The sequence below is a fragment of the Salvelinus fontinalis genome, chromosome 12 (assembly GCF_029448725.1).
Source record: "Salvelinus fontinalis isolate EN_2023a chromosome 12, ASM2944872v1, whole genome shotgun sequence".
In the NCBI taxonomy this organism is placed as follows: domain Eukaryota; kingdom Metazoa; phylum Chordata; class Actinopteri; order Salmoniformes; family Salmonidae; genus Salvelinus; species Salvelinus fontinalis.
In genome coordinates, this window is record NC_074676.1 from 100,001 (window position 1) to 117,484 (window position 17,484).

The following is a 17,484-nucleotide window of genomic DNA, read 5'->3' on the forward strand; positions in this document are numbered from 1 at the left end:
ACCAGTCTCATCGTCAACAGTGAAGAGGCAACTGACTCCGGGAGTTGCAAAGAAAAAGCCATATCTCAAACTGGCAAATAAAAAGAAAAGATTAAGACGGCAAAAGAACACAGACACTGGACAGAGGAAGATTGGAAAAAAGTGTTATAAAAACAGACAAATCTAAGTTTGAGGTGTTCGGATCACAAAGGAGAACATTCGTGAGACGCAGAAAAAATTTAAAGCTGCTGGAGGAGTGCTTAACACCATCTGTCAAGCACGGTGGAGGCAATGTGATGGTCTGGGGGTCTTTTGGTGGTGTTAAAGTGGGAGATTTGTACAGGGTAAAAGGGATCTTGAAGAAGGAAGGCTTTCACTCCATTTTGCAACACTATGCCATACCCTGTGGACAACGCTTAATTGGAGCCAATTTCCTCCTACAACAGGACAATGACCCAAAGCACAGCTCCAAACTATGCAATAACTATTTAAGGAAGAAGCAGTCAGCGGGTATTCTGTCTATAATGGAGTGGCCAGCACAGTCACCGGATCTAAACACTATTGAGCTGTTGTGGGAGCAGCTTGACCATATGGTACGTAGGAAGTGCCCATCAAGCCAATCTAATTTGAGGGAGGTGCTTCAGGAAGCATGGGGTGAAATCTCTTCAGATTACCTCAACAAATTGACAACTAGAATGGGAAGGTCTACAAGGCTATAATTGCTGCAAATGGAGGATTCTTTGACGAAAGCAAAGTTTGGAGGACACAATTATTATTTCAATTAAAAATCATTATTTATAATCTTGTCAACGTCTTGACTATATTTCCTATTCATTTTAAAACTCATTTCATGTATGTTTTCATGGAAAACAAGGACATTTCTAAGTGACCACAAACTTTTGAACGGTAGTGTATCTACAGACAATACCCCATAACAATCAAGTGCAAACCTGTTTGACATTTAAGAAAATTTACTGAAAATGAAATATAATCTACATAAGTATTCACACCCGAGTCAATACTTTGTAGAAGCACCTTTGAGAAAGGATTGTGTGACGACTAACTTAGCAACCGCTTGACTCTGCATGACAAAGTGAACGCAATGGTCGACAGTCTGCTGGGTGGAGCATTTTACGTTCCTTTATTCATTTGGATTTCCATCTCCTTTATAATATATATAATATCTCTGGCAACAACAACACCATGCAATGCACCCTGGTCAAAATAGGCAGAACCTCCGTATAATTGCAAATTTCTAGAGATAGGAATATCGCAAAAATATACTCAATGGCTCATTCAAGAGAAGACATCTTCCCGAGTTATGACATCAGCCAGTATTGAAATCTGACTTGTATGATCAAATCTAATTTTATTAGTCACATGCGCCGAATACAACAGGTGTAGACCTTAGTGAAATGCTTACTTACGAGACTAACCAACAATGAAATTAAAAAAATATATAATAATGAATTAATAGGAATAGAAAGTAGATTGCAAAAATATCTATCAACATCCAGTGTAGTATGAGCAAATTTATCACAGTGCTACATCATACCGGCCAGATTTCTGCCTGCTTGAATGCCAACAACTCAGAAACACGTGAAAACTTGAAATGCATAAAAAACTAAATATCATTCAAAATGGGTGAATCTTTCCTTTAACAGAATATGAACTTTTAAAAGTAAGGTTTTCACTGTGCAGTTACTTTGAAGGTGCAATACTTTATGCAGAAATCGCATTTCCTGGTTGCTAAATTTAAAATAGATCACCTAATTTCAAGTTTATGGGACAAAACAAGAAGTCATTGTGTAGAGAATCATTGTACCATCTAAACCGCTTTGAAATATTTTCCATAACCATAAATATAGTTTTTAAGCGGTTTGAAGCTGGTGTACAAAACCGAAAGTAAAAGATGCAAAAATGAAAAATAACGGAACGCATAGAAATAGCACACATAGAACAGATCTGCTTCTTAGACTTGCTTTCAATGAAAGATCTATAACTCATATTTCTATGTTAATTTGGTCAGGTCGCCCAAAAAGTTACATTTGCAGCTTTAAGACATCAGCAAAAATGGGGTTGTGGGTGAGGCTGAGCATTTATGCCAACCTGAACCCGGCACCTAAGTCAAGTACAGTGACTTTGCATTTCAACATGCATGCCTGGTCTGCTTCCCCAGGCCCATTCCAGTTCTTACCACGCTGTGCCTACGTCAACCCCCCACGACACACACGTTTGCTCGCCAGCAAACATACACAAACACCAATGACAGTAAAAAATATAAGACAGAGACAAGAAAACACAATATAATGCACACTGAACTGGTGATTTTATACCAAATATGTCCCTCAGCTAGTCTGTGTATCTAAACGTTGCCTGGCCCTCCACTCCTCAGACAGCCAGCTGGCCCACTGAAAGAGCACATTCTTCCATCTGCTCCTCACCACTACTCTGTCACAGAGGACAGAGAGACTAGATGCTGTTCACAAGGAACCACCTAATCAAATGCCAACTTTGGCATAACATTTTTTATGAAAATCATATGACTGACTAGGCTATGACTGACTGACAAGCCAACAATGACTTATTCTGACCCCCCAAGTGCTTGTTGAGCCTCTCCTGAAATCATAAACGGCAACCAGAAAACACATGCCATGTGTTTGATAAAATGGTTACAGAAGTAAACACTAAGTATTTCATAATCATATAGCTATTTTATATACTGAACAAAAATATAAAAACGCAACATGTAAAGTGTTGGTCCCATTTTTCATGAGCTGAGATTAAAGATCCCAGAAATTTTCCATACGGCCAAAAAGCTTATTTCTCTCAAATGTTGTGCACAAATTTGCTTACATCCCTATTAGTGACAATTTCTCCTTTGCCACAATAATCTATCCACCTGACCGGTGTGGCATATCAAGAAGCTAATTAAACAGCATGATGATTACACACGTGCACCTTGTACTGGGGACAATAAAAGCCAGTAGCAGTTTTGTCACACAACACAATGCCACAGACGTAAAGTTGAGGGAGCGCGTAATTGGCATGCTGGCTGCAGGAATGTTCAGAGGTGTTGCCAGATACTTTAATGTAATCTTTTTGATTACAAGCCATCTCCAACATAATTTGAGAGAATTTGGCAGTACATCCAACCGGCCTTACAACCACAAACCACAAGTAACCACACCAGCACAGGATCTCCACATACAGCTTCTTCACCTGCAGGATTGTCTGGTGGGAGGTGGGTGTCGAGGAGTATTTCTGTCTATAATAAAGCCTTTTTGTGGGGAAAAACTCATTCTGATTGGCTGGGCATAGATCCCCAGTGGGTGGGCCTATGCCCTTCCAGGCCCACCCATGGCTGCGCCTCTGCCCAGTCTTGTGAAATCCATAAATATGAGCCTAATTTATTTCAATTGACTGATTTCCTTCATTGAACTAACTCAGTGAAATCGTTTATATTTTTGTTCGGTATAGTTAGCTACCCACATCAGACATCTCACATATCTATTTTATACCCCTATCCGAGACCGACTTAAAAATATATAAATATATATATTAAAATGGATTATTACTACAAACACAGTCACGGTTTCAAAGATGAGACATTCCTTAATGTCTAGTCATGTACGTTAGCTAACTAGTGGATTTGCTAGCTGGGTAAAAAAAAAAGACAAAGCAAAAATGAATTGAACTGCAACGTTAGCGCACAATCTGGCGGCATGCTTGTAATAGGTACAGTTAGCTAAAGTAATCTAATTGCACTTGGAACATGACTTTGTAAAATAGCCAAGGGGTTGCGGACCAGCTACAGCAGCTAGCAAATATGGAAACTTTGAAAGTGTGGTTACAGTGTCCACAAACACTATACACAAAATGCGAACATGTTGAATTGTTTTACCGAGAATGAGTTATTATGTGAAAGCCAACAATAACCGCATCAGTTGCATTTTCGTACTAGCTAAAACTAGCTAGGCTATGCTAGCAAAACAAGCGAGAGAAGAACAAGACTTGTGTCTGGCTAGAGCGCGAGACTGTATACGTGTCTGCTAGCGAACACGCATTAGCTAGAGCTAGTCCCAATGAACTTTCTTAGCAAGCAAGTTACCTACCTAAAACTTTGAAGTCGTTAAAAAAGGATGTTGACATAAGAGACTCTCACCTGCGGTCAGGTTGTCGCTGTATCTGAATGGCACTCGTAAAATGTAAACCAAAAATACCATAACAAAGAACCAGGCTGTCAGAAGTATGCCCAAGACCAGGCAATGGAGGACTTGAGTTGCTCTATTAATAAGCCTGTCCCATTTTCAGCCATGATACTCTGGGCTCAGTGTATTCTGGGACGGTGTATGATACTTCAATAACTTTCAAGGATGGAAACATCCTGTCATTTGAGAGTTTATTAGTATAGTACAACAAAACATACACAAAATCATATTCAAATTATTTATGAAAGATGACTATCTTCCACCTTTTTTAAAATGAGAACAAGGCAACAGTCGTCCCCCAGAGGGCCAATTAGTGACAACAATTCAAACTCAAACAGGGGATATTATTTCAGTTGATTACTATAGCACTCCCCTTGGTCCTATCAGTGTAATTTTGTAAATGCCAGATCTCTATGGCATCATTCAACCAAAATCAGGCCAGTGTTGGCTGAGATATATTGTGTGTGACTAACATACGAACGGACTGAGACAGATCCATAGTCCCCCTCCGATTTCATTGTGGGGGACAATAACAATGTTTTAGCCCTCCACCGTGAAAATAGAAACAAGAAATAAGCTAAAGAAAAAGGACAGAGCCCTCCACACAACCTCTCCAATCAGTCTTGCGAGAAAGAGTGACAGCTTAGTAGATTCTGTCTCGTATGACTGCTCAGTGTATCATTGACCATGATACAAAAAAAAGCCAGTAAACATGCAGTCCCCCACGAATGATGCAGCGCCCCCCTTGGGCCAATCAGTGTAATTTATTAAATTACAGATCTCTATGGCAAGACGCATCATTCACCCAAGTTTCATCAACATTGTGCCGTTGGTGTCTGAGATATCACGTGTGACTAACGTACATACAGTTGATTATTATAGCGCCCCCCTTGGGCCAATCAGTGTAATTTTGTAAATGCTGGATCTCTATAGCAAGATGCTTCATTCATCCAAGTTTAATCAAAATTGGGCCAGTGGTGTCTGAGAAATCGCATGGGTTATCCCTGACCATGTGTGCCAAAATTCAGCATTCTGAGTCAGATCAAGAGATATAAATGTGTGCCCATTATAGCACCACTGTGTGGTCGCTATGAATGTTCTTGCATATGTTGATTCTTGACAGTGTTTGCAACATGTACCAAATTGTGTTACGAATATCCTTGACTGATTTATATATATTTATGTGCCAGGCCACACCCATGTGAATGTTTATTGTTTTAGGTACTAGTCTGGAAAATATTGCGAGACCTTTGTCCATAGATACCACATGTCAAGTTTCGTTGCAATCGGTCATTCGGTGCCAGAAGAGCAGCGTTTTATTTTTATTTTTGTTATTTAAAATATATATATTTAACCCCCCCCCCCCCCCACCCCCCTTCGTAGGACAAATCTTATTTTTTTACAGATTTTTTGCTACATATACATACATTTTACAAATACATTTTACATATATATTTTTACATACATGGTACTTTTATATAAAGCAGTCACATAACAATAATACATTACCAAACATAAACTCTTTAATCCCAACCCTCAGCCACTCTCAGCCCATCCCACCTATCACCATAGACCACCCTCGTTTGGTTTCCATGTACCATATATTTTTCAATTGTGCTGTGATGTTTGATATAGTTTTTGAACCTTTCTAATCGTATAGTATCCACAGATTGTGAGCTAAAAATGAAAACTTTTCCTATGAGTATTTTTAATATTATTTATTGACTGACTATGGCTTTCCAAATTGCCCAACACTGCTATTTGTAAGGTTAATTTTAATTTCATGTTGCGATTTTTTTAACCATTCCTGAACCTGTGACCAGAAACAAGCTACAAAGGGGCAATACCAGAATAAATGATCTATTGATTCTGTCTCTTCACAGCAAAATCTACAGAGCTGAGATTCTTATATGCCCCATATATATAGCATTCTGTTGGTGGCAAGAATTTTATATAATAATTTAAATTGAAAAACTCTAAGTGTTGAATCAAGTGTAGTTTTTTGTACCAGTTCATAAACCATAAACCATGGAATTGGTACATTGAAAAGCTCTTCCATTTATTTTACAACCTGCATTGTGCAGCTGTCAACATATTTGTCCTCAGATGAAACTGGTATATTTTTCTATTTATGCCAATTCCTTTCAGCCAATTTGTATCTTTAATATTTGGCATGCAAACAAGTCCCCTACCTTCTCAATTTTCCACTTGCCTCCTCCATTTTTGTGGTAGTGCTGTAATCAGTTGGTTGTAGATTTGGATTAAGTAGATATTCAAATTTTCAATAACTGCATATATGACATATAGTTGAAGTTGGAAGTTTACATACACTTAGGTTGGAGTCATTAAAACTCGTTTTTCAACCACTCCACACATTTCTTGTTAACAAACTACAGTTTTGGCAAGTCGGTTAGGATATCTACTTTGTGCATGACACAAGTCATTTTTCAAACAATTGTTTACAGAAAGATTATTTCACATATAACTCACAGTATCACAATTCCAGTGGGTCAGAAGTTTACATACACTATGTTGACTGTGCCTTTAAACACCTTGGAAAATTGCAGAAAATTATGTCATGGCTTTAGAAGCTTCTGATAGGCTAATTGACATCATTTGAGTCAATTGGAGGTGTACCTGTGGATGTATTTCAAGGCCTACCTTCAAACTGTGCCTCCTTGCTTGACATCATGGGAAAATCAAAAGAAATCAGCCAAGACCTCAGAAAACATTTGTGGACCTCCACAAGTCTGGTTCATCCTTGGGAGCAATTTCAAAATGCCTGAAGGTACCACGTTCATCTGTACAAACAATAGTATGCAAGTATAAACACCTTGGGACCATGCAGCCGTCATACCGCTCAGGAAGGAGACGCGTTCTGTCTCCTAGAGATTAGCGTACTTTGGTGCGAAAAGTGCAAATCAATCCCAGAACAACAGCAAAGGACCTTGTGAAGATGCTGGAGGAAACAGGTACAAAAGTATCTATATCTGTTAAGCGTGTGTAGCGGAGGCGAAGTCAGGTGCTGGAGAGCAGAGTGTAGCATACAGGCACACTTTAATTCCGTTCCAAATAGACAGCACAATAAAAACATACAAGTGCCAAAACCACGGAAATAACAAAAGTAATGCGCCTGACAAACCACATGACAATAAACAATTACACACAAAGACATGATGGGAAACAGAGGGCTAAATACATGTTGATTGATGAGGGAATGAAAACCAGGTGTGTATGGGACAAGACAAAACAAATGGACATATGAAAAATGGAGCGGCGATGGCTAGAAAGCCGGTGACGTAGATCGCCGAACGCCGCCCGAACAAGGAGAGGAGCCGACTTCGGCGGAAGTCGTGACAATATCCACAGTAAAATGAGTCCTATATCGACATAACCTGACAGGCCACTCAGCAAGTGAGAAGCCACTGCTCCAAAGCTGCCATACAAAAGCCAGACTTCAGTTTGCAACTGCACATGGGGACAAAGATTGTACTTTTTGGAGAAATGTCCTCTGGTCTGATGAAACAAAAATAGAACTGTTTGCCATGATGACCATTGTTATGTTTGGAGGAAAAAGGGGGATGCTTGCAAGCCGAAGAACACCACCCCAACCGTGAAGTACGGGGGTGGTAGCATCATGTTGTGGGGGTGATTTGCTGCAGGAGGGACTGGTGCACTTCACAAAATAGATGGCATCATGAGGAGGAAAATTATGTGGATATATTGAAGCAACATCTCAAGACATCAGTCAGGAAGTTAAAGCTTGGTCGCAAATGGGTCTTCCAAATGGACAATTTGACCCAATTAAACAATTTAAAGGTAATGCTACCAAATACTAATTGAGTGTATGTAAACTTCTGACCCACTGGGAATGTGATGAAAGAAATAAAAGCTGAAATAAATCGTTCTCTACTATTATTCTGACATTTCACATTCTTAAAATAAAGTGGTGATCCTAACGGACCTAAAACAGGGAATATTTACTAGGATTAAATGTTAGGAATTGTGAAAAACTGAGTTAAAAATGTATTTGGCTAAGGTGTATGTAAACTTCTGACTTCAACTGTAACTCCTCCAGTTAAGTATACTATAGCTGCAACTTTGTAAACCTCCAATTGTCCTAATATTCCACCCACTAAAACCTCTCCCCACATCTAAGTCTGTTGTCACGAAGACCATCAGACCATCTCCCTGACTCACCTTTGCGTCCTAAGGCAAATCCTTGGCCGACAATTGGCATTGGCCAGAGGGAAATATGGGCAGTCCCATGTTAACATGAATATCGATGAGGATGCTTAAGAGAATTAGCCAAATAACATGTAAAACAGTCAGACAAAAATAAATAGTAACAGTAATAGAGAATATTAGAAATAATAACAGCACAATCTTATAAATGCATACTGATATTATAAAGTCCTAGCATGGTTATAAACATGTCAGCCCAGCCTGCTCAGTTCATAATTTAAAATATATATCTCAAGACCAGTCCTTTTTTTTTAATGTCCATTCCATGCAAGACATATTTCATGTAGTCCTTATTAAATCCTGTTGTATTCTGACAAAAAAAAGGAACAGATTCTAACGGCCGCTAATGACTGCAAGTAAAATGTAGAAGTAGTGTTTAACATTAAACCCTATAACAGGAACCCTATCAATGGTCAAAATTGAGTGAGACAGTAAATAGAAAATGTGTAATTTAATGCAAAAAAGTTGAGATTAATTGTAATTCAATCTCAAGGAAATAAATCACCAAACCGAAGGACAAGGATGTTTAATACAGGTATATATTACAATGTGCCATGTTATAATACAGTCAGGTCTGCCCTAATTCAAAATAAGACACTCATTTCATTTGATTGTAAATTAAATTGAACATTTTAATCCACATTTGGTAGCAATTAAAGAGGTATTAATAATTAAGCTTGTTAGGGTATTATAGGAACCATACTTTCACGGTGTCATGAAAGTTCAGTTCAGAAATCGATGAGTTAAGCTTGGAGGGTCACACAAACTTGAGATTTTAACGTATGGTCTGGGGTAAACGGTGTGGGGAGAACCAATAAGAACATTGAGTGGTCGAATATGATACACCGCTTGTAAAAGACGTCGTTCTGATGTCATAAAAGTACAAGCCATTGAACACAACAGAAGGACTCTTTTACAGTACAGGAGTATTTTCCTCCATTAGCCAATAAAGTCCTAATCTAAATGTATACACAGAGACATATTCTTCAAAATAATAATTTCATCATTGCAATTGGTATAGTTTCCCCTTGGGTCAAAGGTGTGGTCTAACTACCATAATCATAAATATATCAGGTTGTCAGGTTTGCATATGAAGGAAGCTCCACCCCTCTTCTAGGTACTACATCCTCCATCCACATCTTATTTGGCCAATAATATGATTATTTTCTTTATCATCTATGTATTATACAGATGATCTTTTTAACTGTGTCTGTATAAAAGCATTAATAAAAGTAGACATCTTTAATAGGTGTAATAATGTTTGCCATTTTTTTCCTGTGAGACCTTACATTTTTCCACTCCCATTGATCTAATTTGTACAAAGACGATACAATAATCCAGCCATGCAATGCTGGGGTTTTCTGTTCAGTTTGTTTTAAGCGTTCTGCATCTCCTTGCCGATCTTGTAGCTCAGGATCTTGTTCCAGTCGATCTTGGTGCGCGTCACAGGAAGCTGGCGGCGTAAGGCTTTGAAAGTAGTGTCCGACATGGTCTGGTAATTCTCGTTGATGGCGGTCTGACGGGGAAAGAGGAGTGCGGAGTTAGGGAGGGCTTTGGGGTGTCACAATAGAGATAGTACAATAATTTCTGAAATGCCTATTAGAATAATATCAACAACAAAAAAATGATGATATCCGGATGGAGAATTTCTCTTGACCAACCAAAATGATGATATCCGGATGGAGAATTTCTCTTGACCAACCAAAATGATGCAAGTGGACATTCAAATAAACATTCTACCACAGTAACCATGTTATTTTTGATAACCCATTTGATTCTGAGTTTGGACAAATATTTCTAAGATGCATACTTTCAGTTTTTCCAGAACTCACTTCACTCGCACATAAGAGGGAGGTTTGCGCTACCGTTGCTGGCACATGCGCAGATAAAACACACAGCTGGAACTCCGATTAAACTGTTTACATGTCCTAATTATTCAACAAATTGCTCAGAAAAGCAGGCGTTTTAAATCGGCCTATGCTTACTATGATAATGACCTTATGCCCGATTAAGATAAGCCGAGTGAGGTGTTTACACGACTAATGCAATACTCTGCCTAATGCTATAATCAGTTTAATATCGAATTATTAGTGTGCATGTAAACTTACTCAGTGAAAGAGTAGCCTGATTTTCACCATGATAGAACTGATACAAAAAAGTTAGAGTGTTTTGTATTGATGTGTCAGGTCTTGTGGAAACATTTAGGTGCGCATTCCTGTAATTGCTATTTGAAATGGTTGGAAAATAGCACACCAATGTCAGGGCAGACTGGAGGGTTAAACGGGCACCATTATAAAAACTACACTCAAAAGTTGGTTGTTATATTAAATGAAAAATGTCAAAGCATATTTTTGTAGTTAACTTCTTTGGGATAGGGGGTGGTATTTTGATGTCCGGATGAAAAGCGTGCCCAAAGTAAACTGCCTGCTACTCAGGCCCAGAAGCTAGGATATGCATATAATTGGTAGATTTGGATAGAAAACACTAAAGTTTCTAAAACTGTTAAAACAATGTCTGTGAGTATAACAGAACTGAAATGGCAGGGGAAACCCAGAGTATTGCACTTGTGATTTCATGAAAGTTTAATATTTAGTCATTTAATATGAATTTGGCGCTCTGCAATTTCACCGGAAGGTGTCGAAGTGGGACGGTAGCGTCCCACTGATTCGCAAGAAGTTTAAACAATGTCATAAGGATAATTTTAATTGACTTTTTTTCCCACTGTTAAAATAGACCTAAATTAATTCTCAAAAAAATAAACACTCACTTAAAGTAATCAAATAATAACATCTATTCGGATATTCAATTTATCCGTTAACCGTGCCCATCTCTAAGAACCACAATTGACAGGAATAGTGTCATGTGGTAATGGTTTCCAGATAATGTTTTGACGTTACACAAGTATATGAACAACACCTGACAGACATGTCATGTGAAACCAATGGCAAAATATGACGCTTCATTATTGCATGTACTTGAAGTTACAGTAATTTGTATATGTACAGGTAACGGCCAAATTAATGGAAACACGAGTAAATGAGGGATACAAAGTATATTAAAAGCAATTAACATTCTATAATGCTTAGGGTCACATAAGAATGCTGGGCAAGCCATTATCTTGGCTACCATGGCTATGTCCCCATTGGATGACAATGCCCTCATCTACAGGGCATGAGTGGTCACTGAATGGTTTGATGAGCATGAAAACAAACGTAAACCACATGCCATGGCCGTCTCAGACACCAGATCTCAACCCGATTTGAAAACTTAGGGAAGATTCTGGAGCGGCGCTTGAGACAGCGTTTTCTACCACCATTAACAAAACACCAAATGATGGAATTTTTCGTGGAAGAATGATGTTGCATCCCTCCAAGAGTGCCAGACACTTGTAGCTTGTAGCGGTCCAACACCGTATTAAGACACTATGTTAGCTTTTCCTTTATTTTGGCAGTTACCTGTATGTGCCCATATCAAAGAGTTCCCATTCCTAATCCCACACACCTGGTAGTCGTTCTCCACAGCCTCCATGATCTTGATGAACTCCTTTGCAGTTGCAGCTTCGTTCTGGTGGAGAGGAACAGAGTGGAAATCGGGAGGTGAAACAAGAGATGTCCAAGTAATGAGCATAGAAATTACATACCTAACCCAAATACTTTACAGCAGAGGGGTTCATTTCTGTGAATGTTTTCAATGGGGGTTGTTCCACATGTATTCTATTTTAATAAAGCACTCACAGATATGGACATGGATTCCTGGACCTCTTTGTGGCTGACCAGCTGAACGTTGCCGTCTTCATAGTAATGAACCTACATCCAGACAGAGTAAAAAAAAAAATACAAATATTTAACTAGGCAAGTCAGTTAAGAACAAATTCTTATTTACAACGACGCTGGGCCAATTGTGCGCCGACCTATGGGACTCCCAATCACGGCCGGTAATGACACAGCCTGGAATCGAACCAAGGTCTGTAGTGACGCCTCTAGCACTGAGATGCAGTGCCTTAGACCGCTGCGCCACTCGGGAGCCCAGAGTAGTGTGTGATGATCATAAAAGTAACCATGCCCAAATGTACACACATAATCAGTGCCTTCAGAAAGTATTCATACCTCTCGACTTAGTCCACATTTTGTTGAGTTACAACCAAAAGGGATCAAATAGATTTTTCATTAGAGTTACCAGCCTCAGAAACTGCAGCCCAACTAAATGCTTCAGAGTTCAAGTAACAGACATCTCAATATCAACTGTTCAGAGGAGACTGCGTGACTCAGGCCTTCATGGTCAAATTGCTGCAAAGAAACCACTACTAAAGGACACCAATAAGAAGAAGACTTGCTTGGGCCAAGAAACATGAGCAATGGACATTAAACCGGTGGAAATCTGTCCTTTGGTCTGATGAGACCAAACTTGACTATTCGCTCCAACCGCCATGTCTATGTAAGACGCAGAGTAAGGGAACGGATGATCTCTACATGTGTGGTTCCCACCGTGAAGCATGGAGGAGGTGGTGTGATGGGGTTTATCTGGTGACACTGTTGGTGATTTATTTAGAATTCAAGGCACACTTAACCAGCATGGCTACCACAGCATTCTGCAGTGATACGCCATCCCATCTGGTTTGGGCTTAGTGGGACTATCATTTGTTTTACAACAGGACATTGATTCAAAACAAAACCTTGAGGCTGTGGAAGGGCTATTTGACCAAGGAGAGCGATGAGTGCTGCATCAGATGACCTGGCCTCCACAATCACCCGACCTCAACCCAATTAGGTGGTTTGGGATGAGTTGGACCGCAGAGTGAAGGAAAAGCAGCCAACAAGTGCTCATCATATGTGGGAACTCCTTCAAGACTGTTGGAAAAGCATTCCTCATGAAGCTGGTTGAGAGAATGCCAAGAGTGTGCAAAGGGTGGCTACTTTCATGAATATTGGTAGAGACTCAGATGACCTCTGGGAGTCAACTCCAGAGACCACATTCAAGTCCTCCATCCCACACTCATTCAAATGTAGGAACTGGTTCCTCCAGTCTGACACCTGCTGCTGTCTCGGTCTCTGGCTCCACACCCACCCCAGGCCAAAATACATAACTGTAGACCTGAATGTGCCACAGGACCAAAACAGCACAGCAGGGAGGTGTTGTACTCTGTGCCACAAGAAATCTCCCATCACCTGCACTACTTGTGTTGTTACCCTCTGCTTCACAGCAGAAAGAGACTGCTATGGGACTTGGCATCAGCAGCACAATCTGGTGTAGAGGACTGTGGGTGTACGAAATACTCAAATTGTAAATAGTTATTTTTTTCACTTCGTGTGTGGTTTGTGGAGTGTGCACGTATGACATTACATCAGTGTTGGCTGCTAACTTGGCCCTTATCTTAAATAGTTCACTTCTGTGTTGGGAGGCATTGGATCAGCGTTCTCGTCGCATCTCGTTAGTACCTTTTATGTAGGGAAGCTAATGATCCATCATGTAGGACATTCCTGGGAGTGTGTAAACTTTTTTACAAATTATTACCATAGCATTTTTGTATGTTCTCTATAGTTATGTACTTGAAAATGTATCAATCGACTAATTCGGCCACTTGGGTACATTTGGGCAAAGTCGTGAGGGACACCTGGGAGACTCATACTAAATATTATGTAGCTCTCATATTATTGAAATGTATCAGTCTAAAACGTTGCACACACTGTTGCCCTGTTGTGGACAACATCTAAATGATCCTCAGCTTCCTCTCTCAATGTATGGTCTTTCTTTTGCATTTGAAAGATGATGCAACAAAAATACAATTAGAAAACATGTTTTTTTGTTTGTATTATATTCTCCTACATTCATTTCACATTTCCACAAATGTCAAAGTGTTTCCTTTCGAATAGCATCAAGTATAGGCATATCCTTGTTCCAGGTCCTGAGTGTCATTTTGGGCAGAAATTGAGATGAAGGGGATAAAATGACTTGAATATATCCAATAGAAACTGTTGGACTAATGACCACACCCTAGATCAGCTAGATGCAGGCAAGACTGTGCAAGGCGGCATTGAATGTGTCACTGTCTGTCACCTAGATTATTCACATTAACCTCTCAACCTGTGCACCTACGTTGTAAACATTCATTCGTAGACCAGGTTGTAGCAACCTGATGATGGTTATAGGGAAAACGTGTGTTTCATGTACTAGCCTAAACCTATCGATGTTACGTTGAGATGGGTGAATTTAAATAGGAATGACAGTCATCTAGTAAGCTGTAATCGAAAAAAAAGCCATGTTCATAAAAAATGGTCCTCCCTCATCTTAAAACGGCACCGACCGCCACCGGCGTAGGCCAGTGACACAACATCTCAATTGAATCCATTTTAAATTCAGGCTGTAACACAACAAAAAGTAAAGGGGTGTGGAAAAAGTAAAGGGGTGTGAATACTTTGAAGTCTCTGTATAAATACGCACACGTGTACACACACACACACACCTGGATTTTCATTATTCCGGCCACTTGAGTAGTGGAGGAGCCGATGGTGAATTTCCACTCTGACCTCCAACGTCCATTCCTTCACAAAGAGAGAGAAAAGACAAAACATTTTTTTACATCCACAAGCTCATATAAAGTGCGTCTGAGTTTAGTGTCGTCTCCCTCTACCTCCACTACACAGCCAAGTCTTTCCTCAGCGGAAATCAGATCTTTACACTCAAGGAGCCTTAAGCCCAGTAAAAGCCCACCCGCAAAGAGGATTGGCACAACCCTTACTCAATTAAATTAACCTGATCAGAGCTGGCTCAACAAGGTAATGGGGGGGCCACTGATCTCTAAACCAACAGGCAGCGGTTAGCTAAGTACCGAACAAAGCAAGCTTAGATAGTGTTGAAACAGTGTTTAGCGTGTAAACAAGACAATTGATGGTTCACAGGCTAAACATACTTTGATTCTGCCCGGAGAGATTTAGAAACCATTTACAGTGCATTTGGGAAAGAATTCAGAACCCTTGACTTTATCCACATTTTGTTACATTACAGCCTTACTCTAAAATGTTTTAAATTATTCCTCTCTCCCTAAATCTGTATAAAAAAAAACCCTCAGAAATATCACATTTACATAATTATTCAGACCCTTTACTCAGCACCTTGTTGAAGCACCTTTGGAAGCGATTACAGCCTTGAGTCTTCTTGGGTACGACGCTACAACCTTGGCACACCTGTATTTGGGGAGTTTCTCCCATTCTTCTCTGCAGATCCTCTCGAGCTCTGTCAGGTTGGATAGGTTGGATGCGGAGCGTCACAGCTTTTATCAGGTCTCTCCAGAGATGTTTGATCGGGTTCAAGTCCAGGCACTGGTTGGGCCAGTCAAGGACATTTAGAGACTTGTCCCGAAGCCACTCCTGCATTGTCTTGGCTGTGTGCTTAGAGTCATCGTCCTGTTGGAAGGTGAACCTTCCTAGTCGGAGGTCCTGAGCACTCTGCAGCAGGTTTTCATTAAGGATCTCTGTACTTTGCTCCGTTCATCTTTCCCTCGATCCTGACTAGTCTCCCAGTCCCTGCCACTAAAAAACATCCCCACAGCATGATGCTGCCACCACCATGCTTCACCGTAGGGATGGTGCCAGGTTGCCTCCAGATGTGACACTTGGCTTTCTGGCCAAAGAGTTCAATCTTGGTTTCATCAGACCAGATAATCTTGTTTCTCATGGTCAGAGTCCTTTAGGTGCATTTTGGCAAACACCAAGCGGGCAATCATGTGCCTTTTACTGAGGAGTGGCTTCCGTCTGGCCATTCTACCATAACTGCCTGATTGGTTGGAGTAGTGCAGAGATGGTTGTCCTTCTGAAAGGTTCTCCCATCTCCACAGAGGAACTCTGGAGCTCTGTCAGTGACTATCAGGTTCCTGGTCACCTCCCTGACCAAGGCCCTTCTCCCCTAATTGCTCAGTTTGGCCGGGCTGTCAACCATGGGACCTTATATAGACAGGTGTGTACCTTTCCATATCATGTCCAATCAATTGAATTTACCGCAGGTGGACACCAATCAAGTTGTAGAAACATCTCAAGGATGATCAATGGAAAAAGGATGCACCTGAGCTCAATTTCGAGTTTCATAGCAAAGGGTCTGAATACTTATGTAAACAAGGTATTTCTGTTTTTATTTGTAATAAATGTGCAAAAAAAACAAACAAAAAACGTGTTTTCACTTTGCCATTATGGGCTATTGTGTTTAGATTGCTGAAAAAAAAAAAAAATGTAATCCATTTTAGAATAAGGCTGTAATGTAACAAAATGTGGAAAAAGTCAAAGGTCTGAATACTTTCCGAAGGCATTGTAAAGATTAGAAACCTAAACTACAAGTGTACTTCATTCACCCCGCATGTTTGATTCCAAAAATCCATACATACCAAAAGTTTTTGGGCTGAAACTGATGACACTCGATACACACGATGATGGTTTGATGTCCATCAATGGTTTTGCCGTAAATCTAAGGGGAGAAGCGACACATATTTTCAGTGAACTCCGTTATCACATAATATTAGCTACATGATCTAATGACAAATTCAACAGTGCAGGATCAGTGCAAGAAAAAGGTGTTATGCAGCCCAAACGTACAGTGCAGACTCCGTTGGGGTAGTGCTCCTTGACGTAGGCCCGGACAGCACCGTCTACAGCACTCCTCCAGCCCTCCATTGCTCCGTCCAAAGCATGTGGCTGTGGGTCGCTGGCCTCCTTCCTCAGATGGTCAAACTTAAAGGAGATCTTGTTTTTAGGGTCCAGGACCCTGCCGTTGCCCAGGTCTCCATGCTCTGTGATTAAGACCTGGAGAGGAGGGGTCAAATGATTAGAGAAAATAGTTGTGTAGTTAAGAATAGGACAACAACAAAAAATACACTGAACAAAAATATAAATCGCAACATGTAAAGTGTTGGTCCCATGTTTCATGAGCTGAAATGAAAGATCCCCGAAAATTTCCATGCACAGAAAATACATTTCTCTCAAATTTTGTGCACAAATTTCTTTACATCCCTGTTAGTGAGCATTTCTCCTTTGCTAAGATAATGCATCCACCTGACAGGTGCAGC

The 17,484-nt window shown here is 40.2% G+C and overlaps 2 protein-coding genes across 3 annotated transcripts in view; both read right to left on the reverse strand.

The window, feature by feature from the left end:
• The window catches only part of LOC129866586 (suppressor of tumorigenicity 7 protein homolog), a 69,583-nt gene extending 65,287 nt beyond the window's left edge, over nucleotides 1-4,296 (reverse strand). The window contains exon 1 of one of the 2 annotated variants that reach the window (XM_055939334.1): nucleotides 4,145-4,296. In XM_055939334.1, coding sequence (XP_055795309.1) covers nucleotides 4,145-4,205 — 61 coding nt within the window. In that variant the 5' untranslated portion in view covers nucleotides 4,206-4,296. The remainder of the gene's footprint in view (nucleotides 1-4,144) is intronic. The other variant, XM_055939335.1, reaches the window with a different exon arrangement.
• A 4,650-nt stretch (nucleotides 4,297-8,946) lies between these two features.
• LOC129866589 (F-actin-capping protein subunit alpha-2-like) overlaps nucleotides 8,947-17,484 on the reverse strand; it is a 48,023-nt gene continuing 39,485 nt past the window's right edge. Inside the window, exons 5-10 of the mRNA XM_055939337.1 lie at nucleotides 17,015-17,221; nucleotides 16,807-16,886; nucleotides 14,896-14,974; nucleotides 12,170-12,241; nucleotides 11,937-11,999; nucleotides 8,947-9,951 (exon numbers count right to left, since the gene is read on the reverse strand). Of these exons, the coding sequence (XP_055795312.1) occupies nucleotides 9,811-9,951; nucleotides 11,937-11,999; nucleotides 12,170-12,241; nucleotides 14,896-14,974; nucleotides 16,807-16,886; nucleotides 17,015-17,221 (642 nt within the window). The 3' untranslated portion in view covers nucleotides 8,947-9,810. The remainder of the gene's footprint in view (nucleotides 9,952-11,936; nucleotides 12,000-12,169; nucleotides 12,242-14,895; nucleotides 14,975-16,806; nucleotides 16,887-17,014; nucleotides 17,222-17,484) is intronic.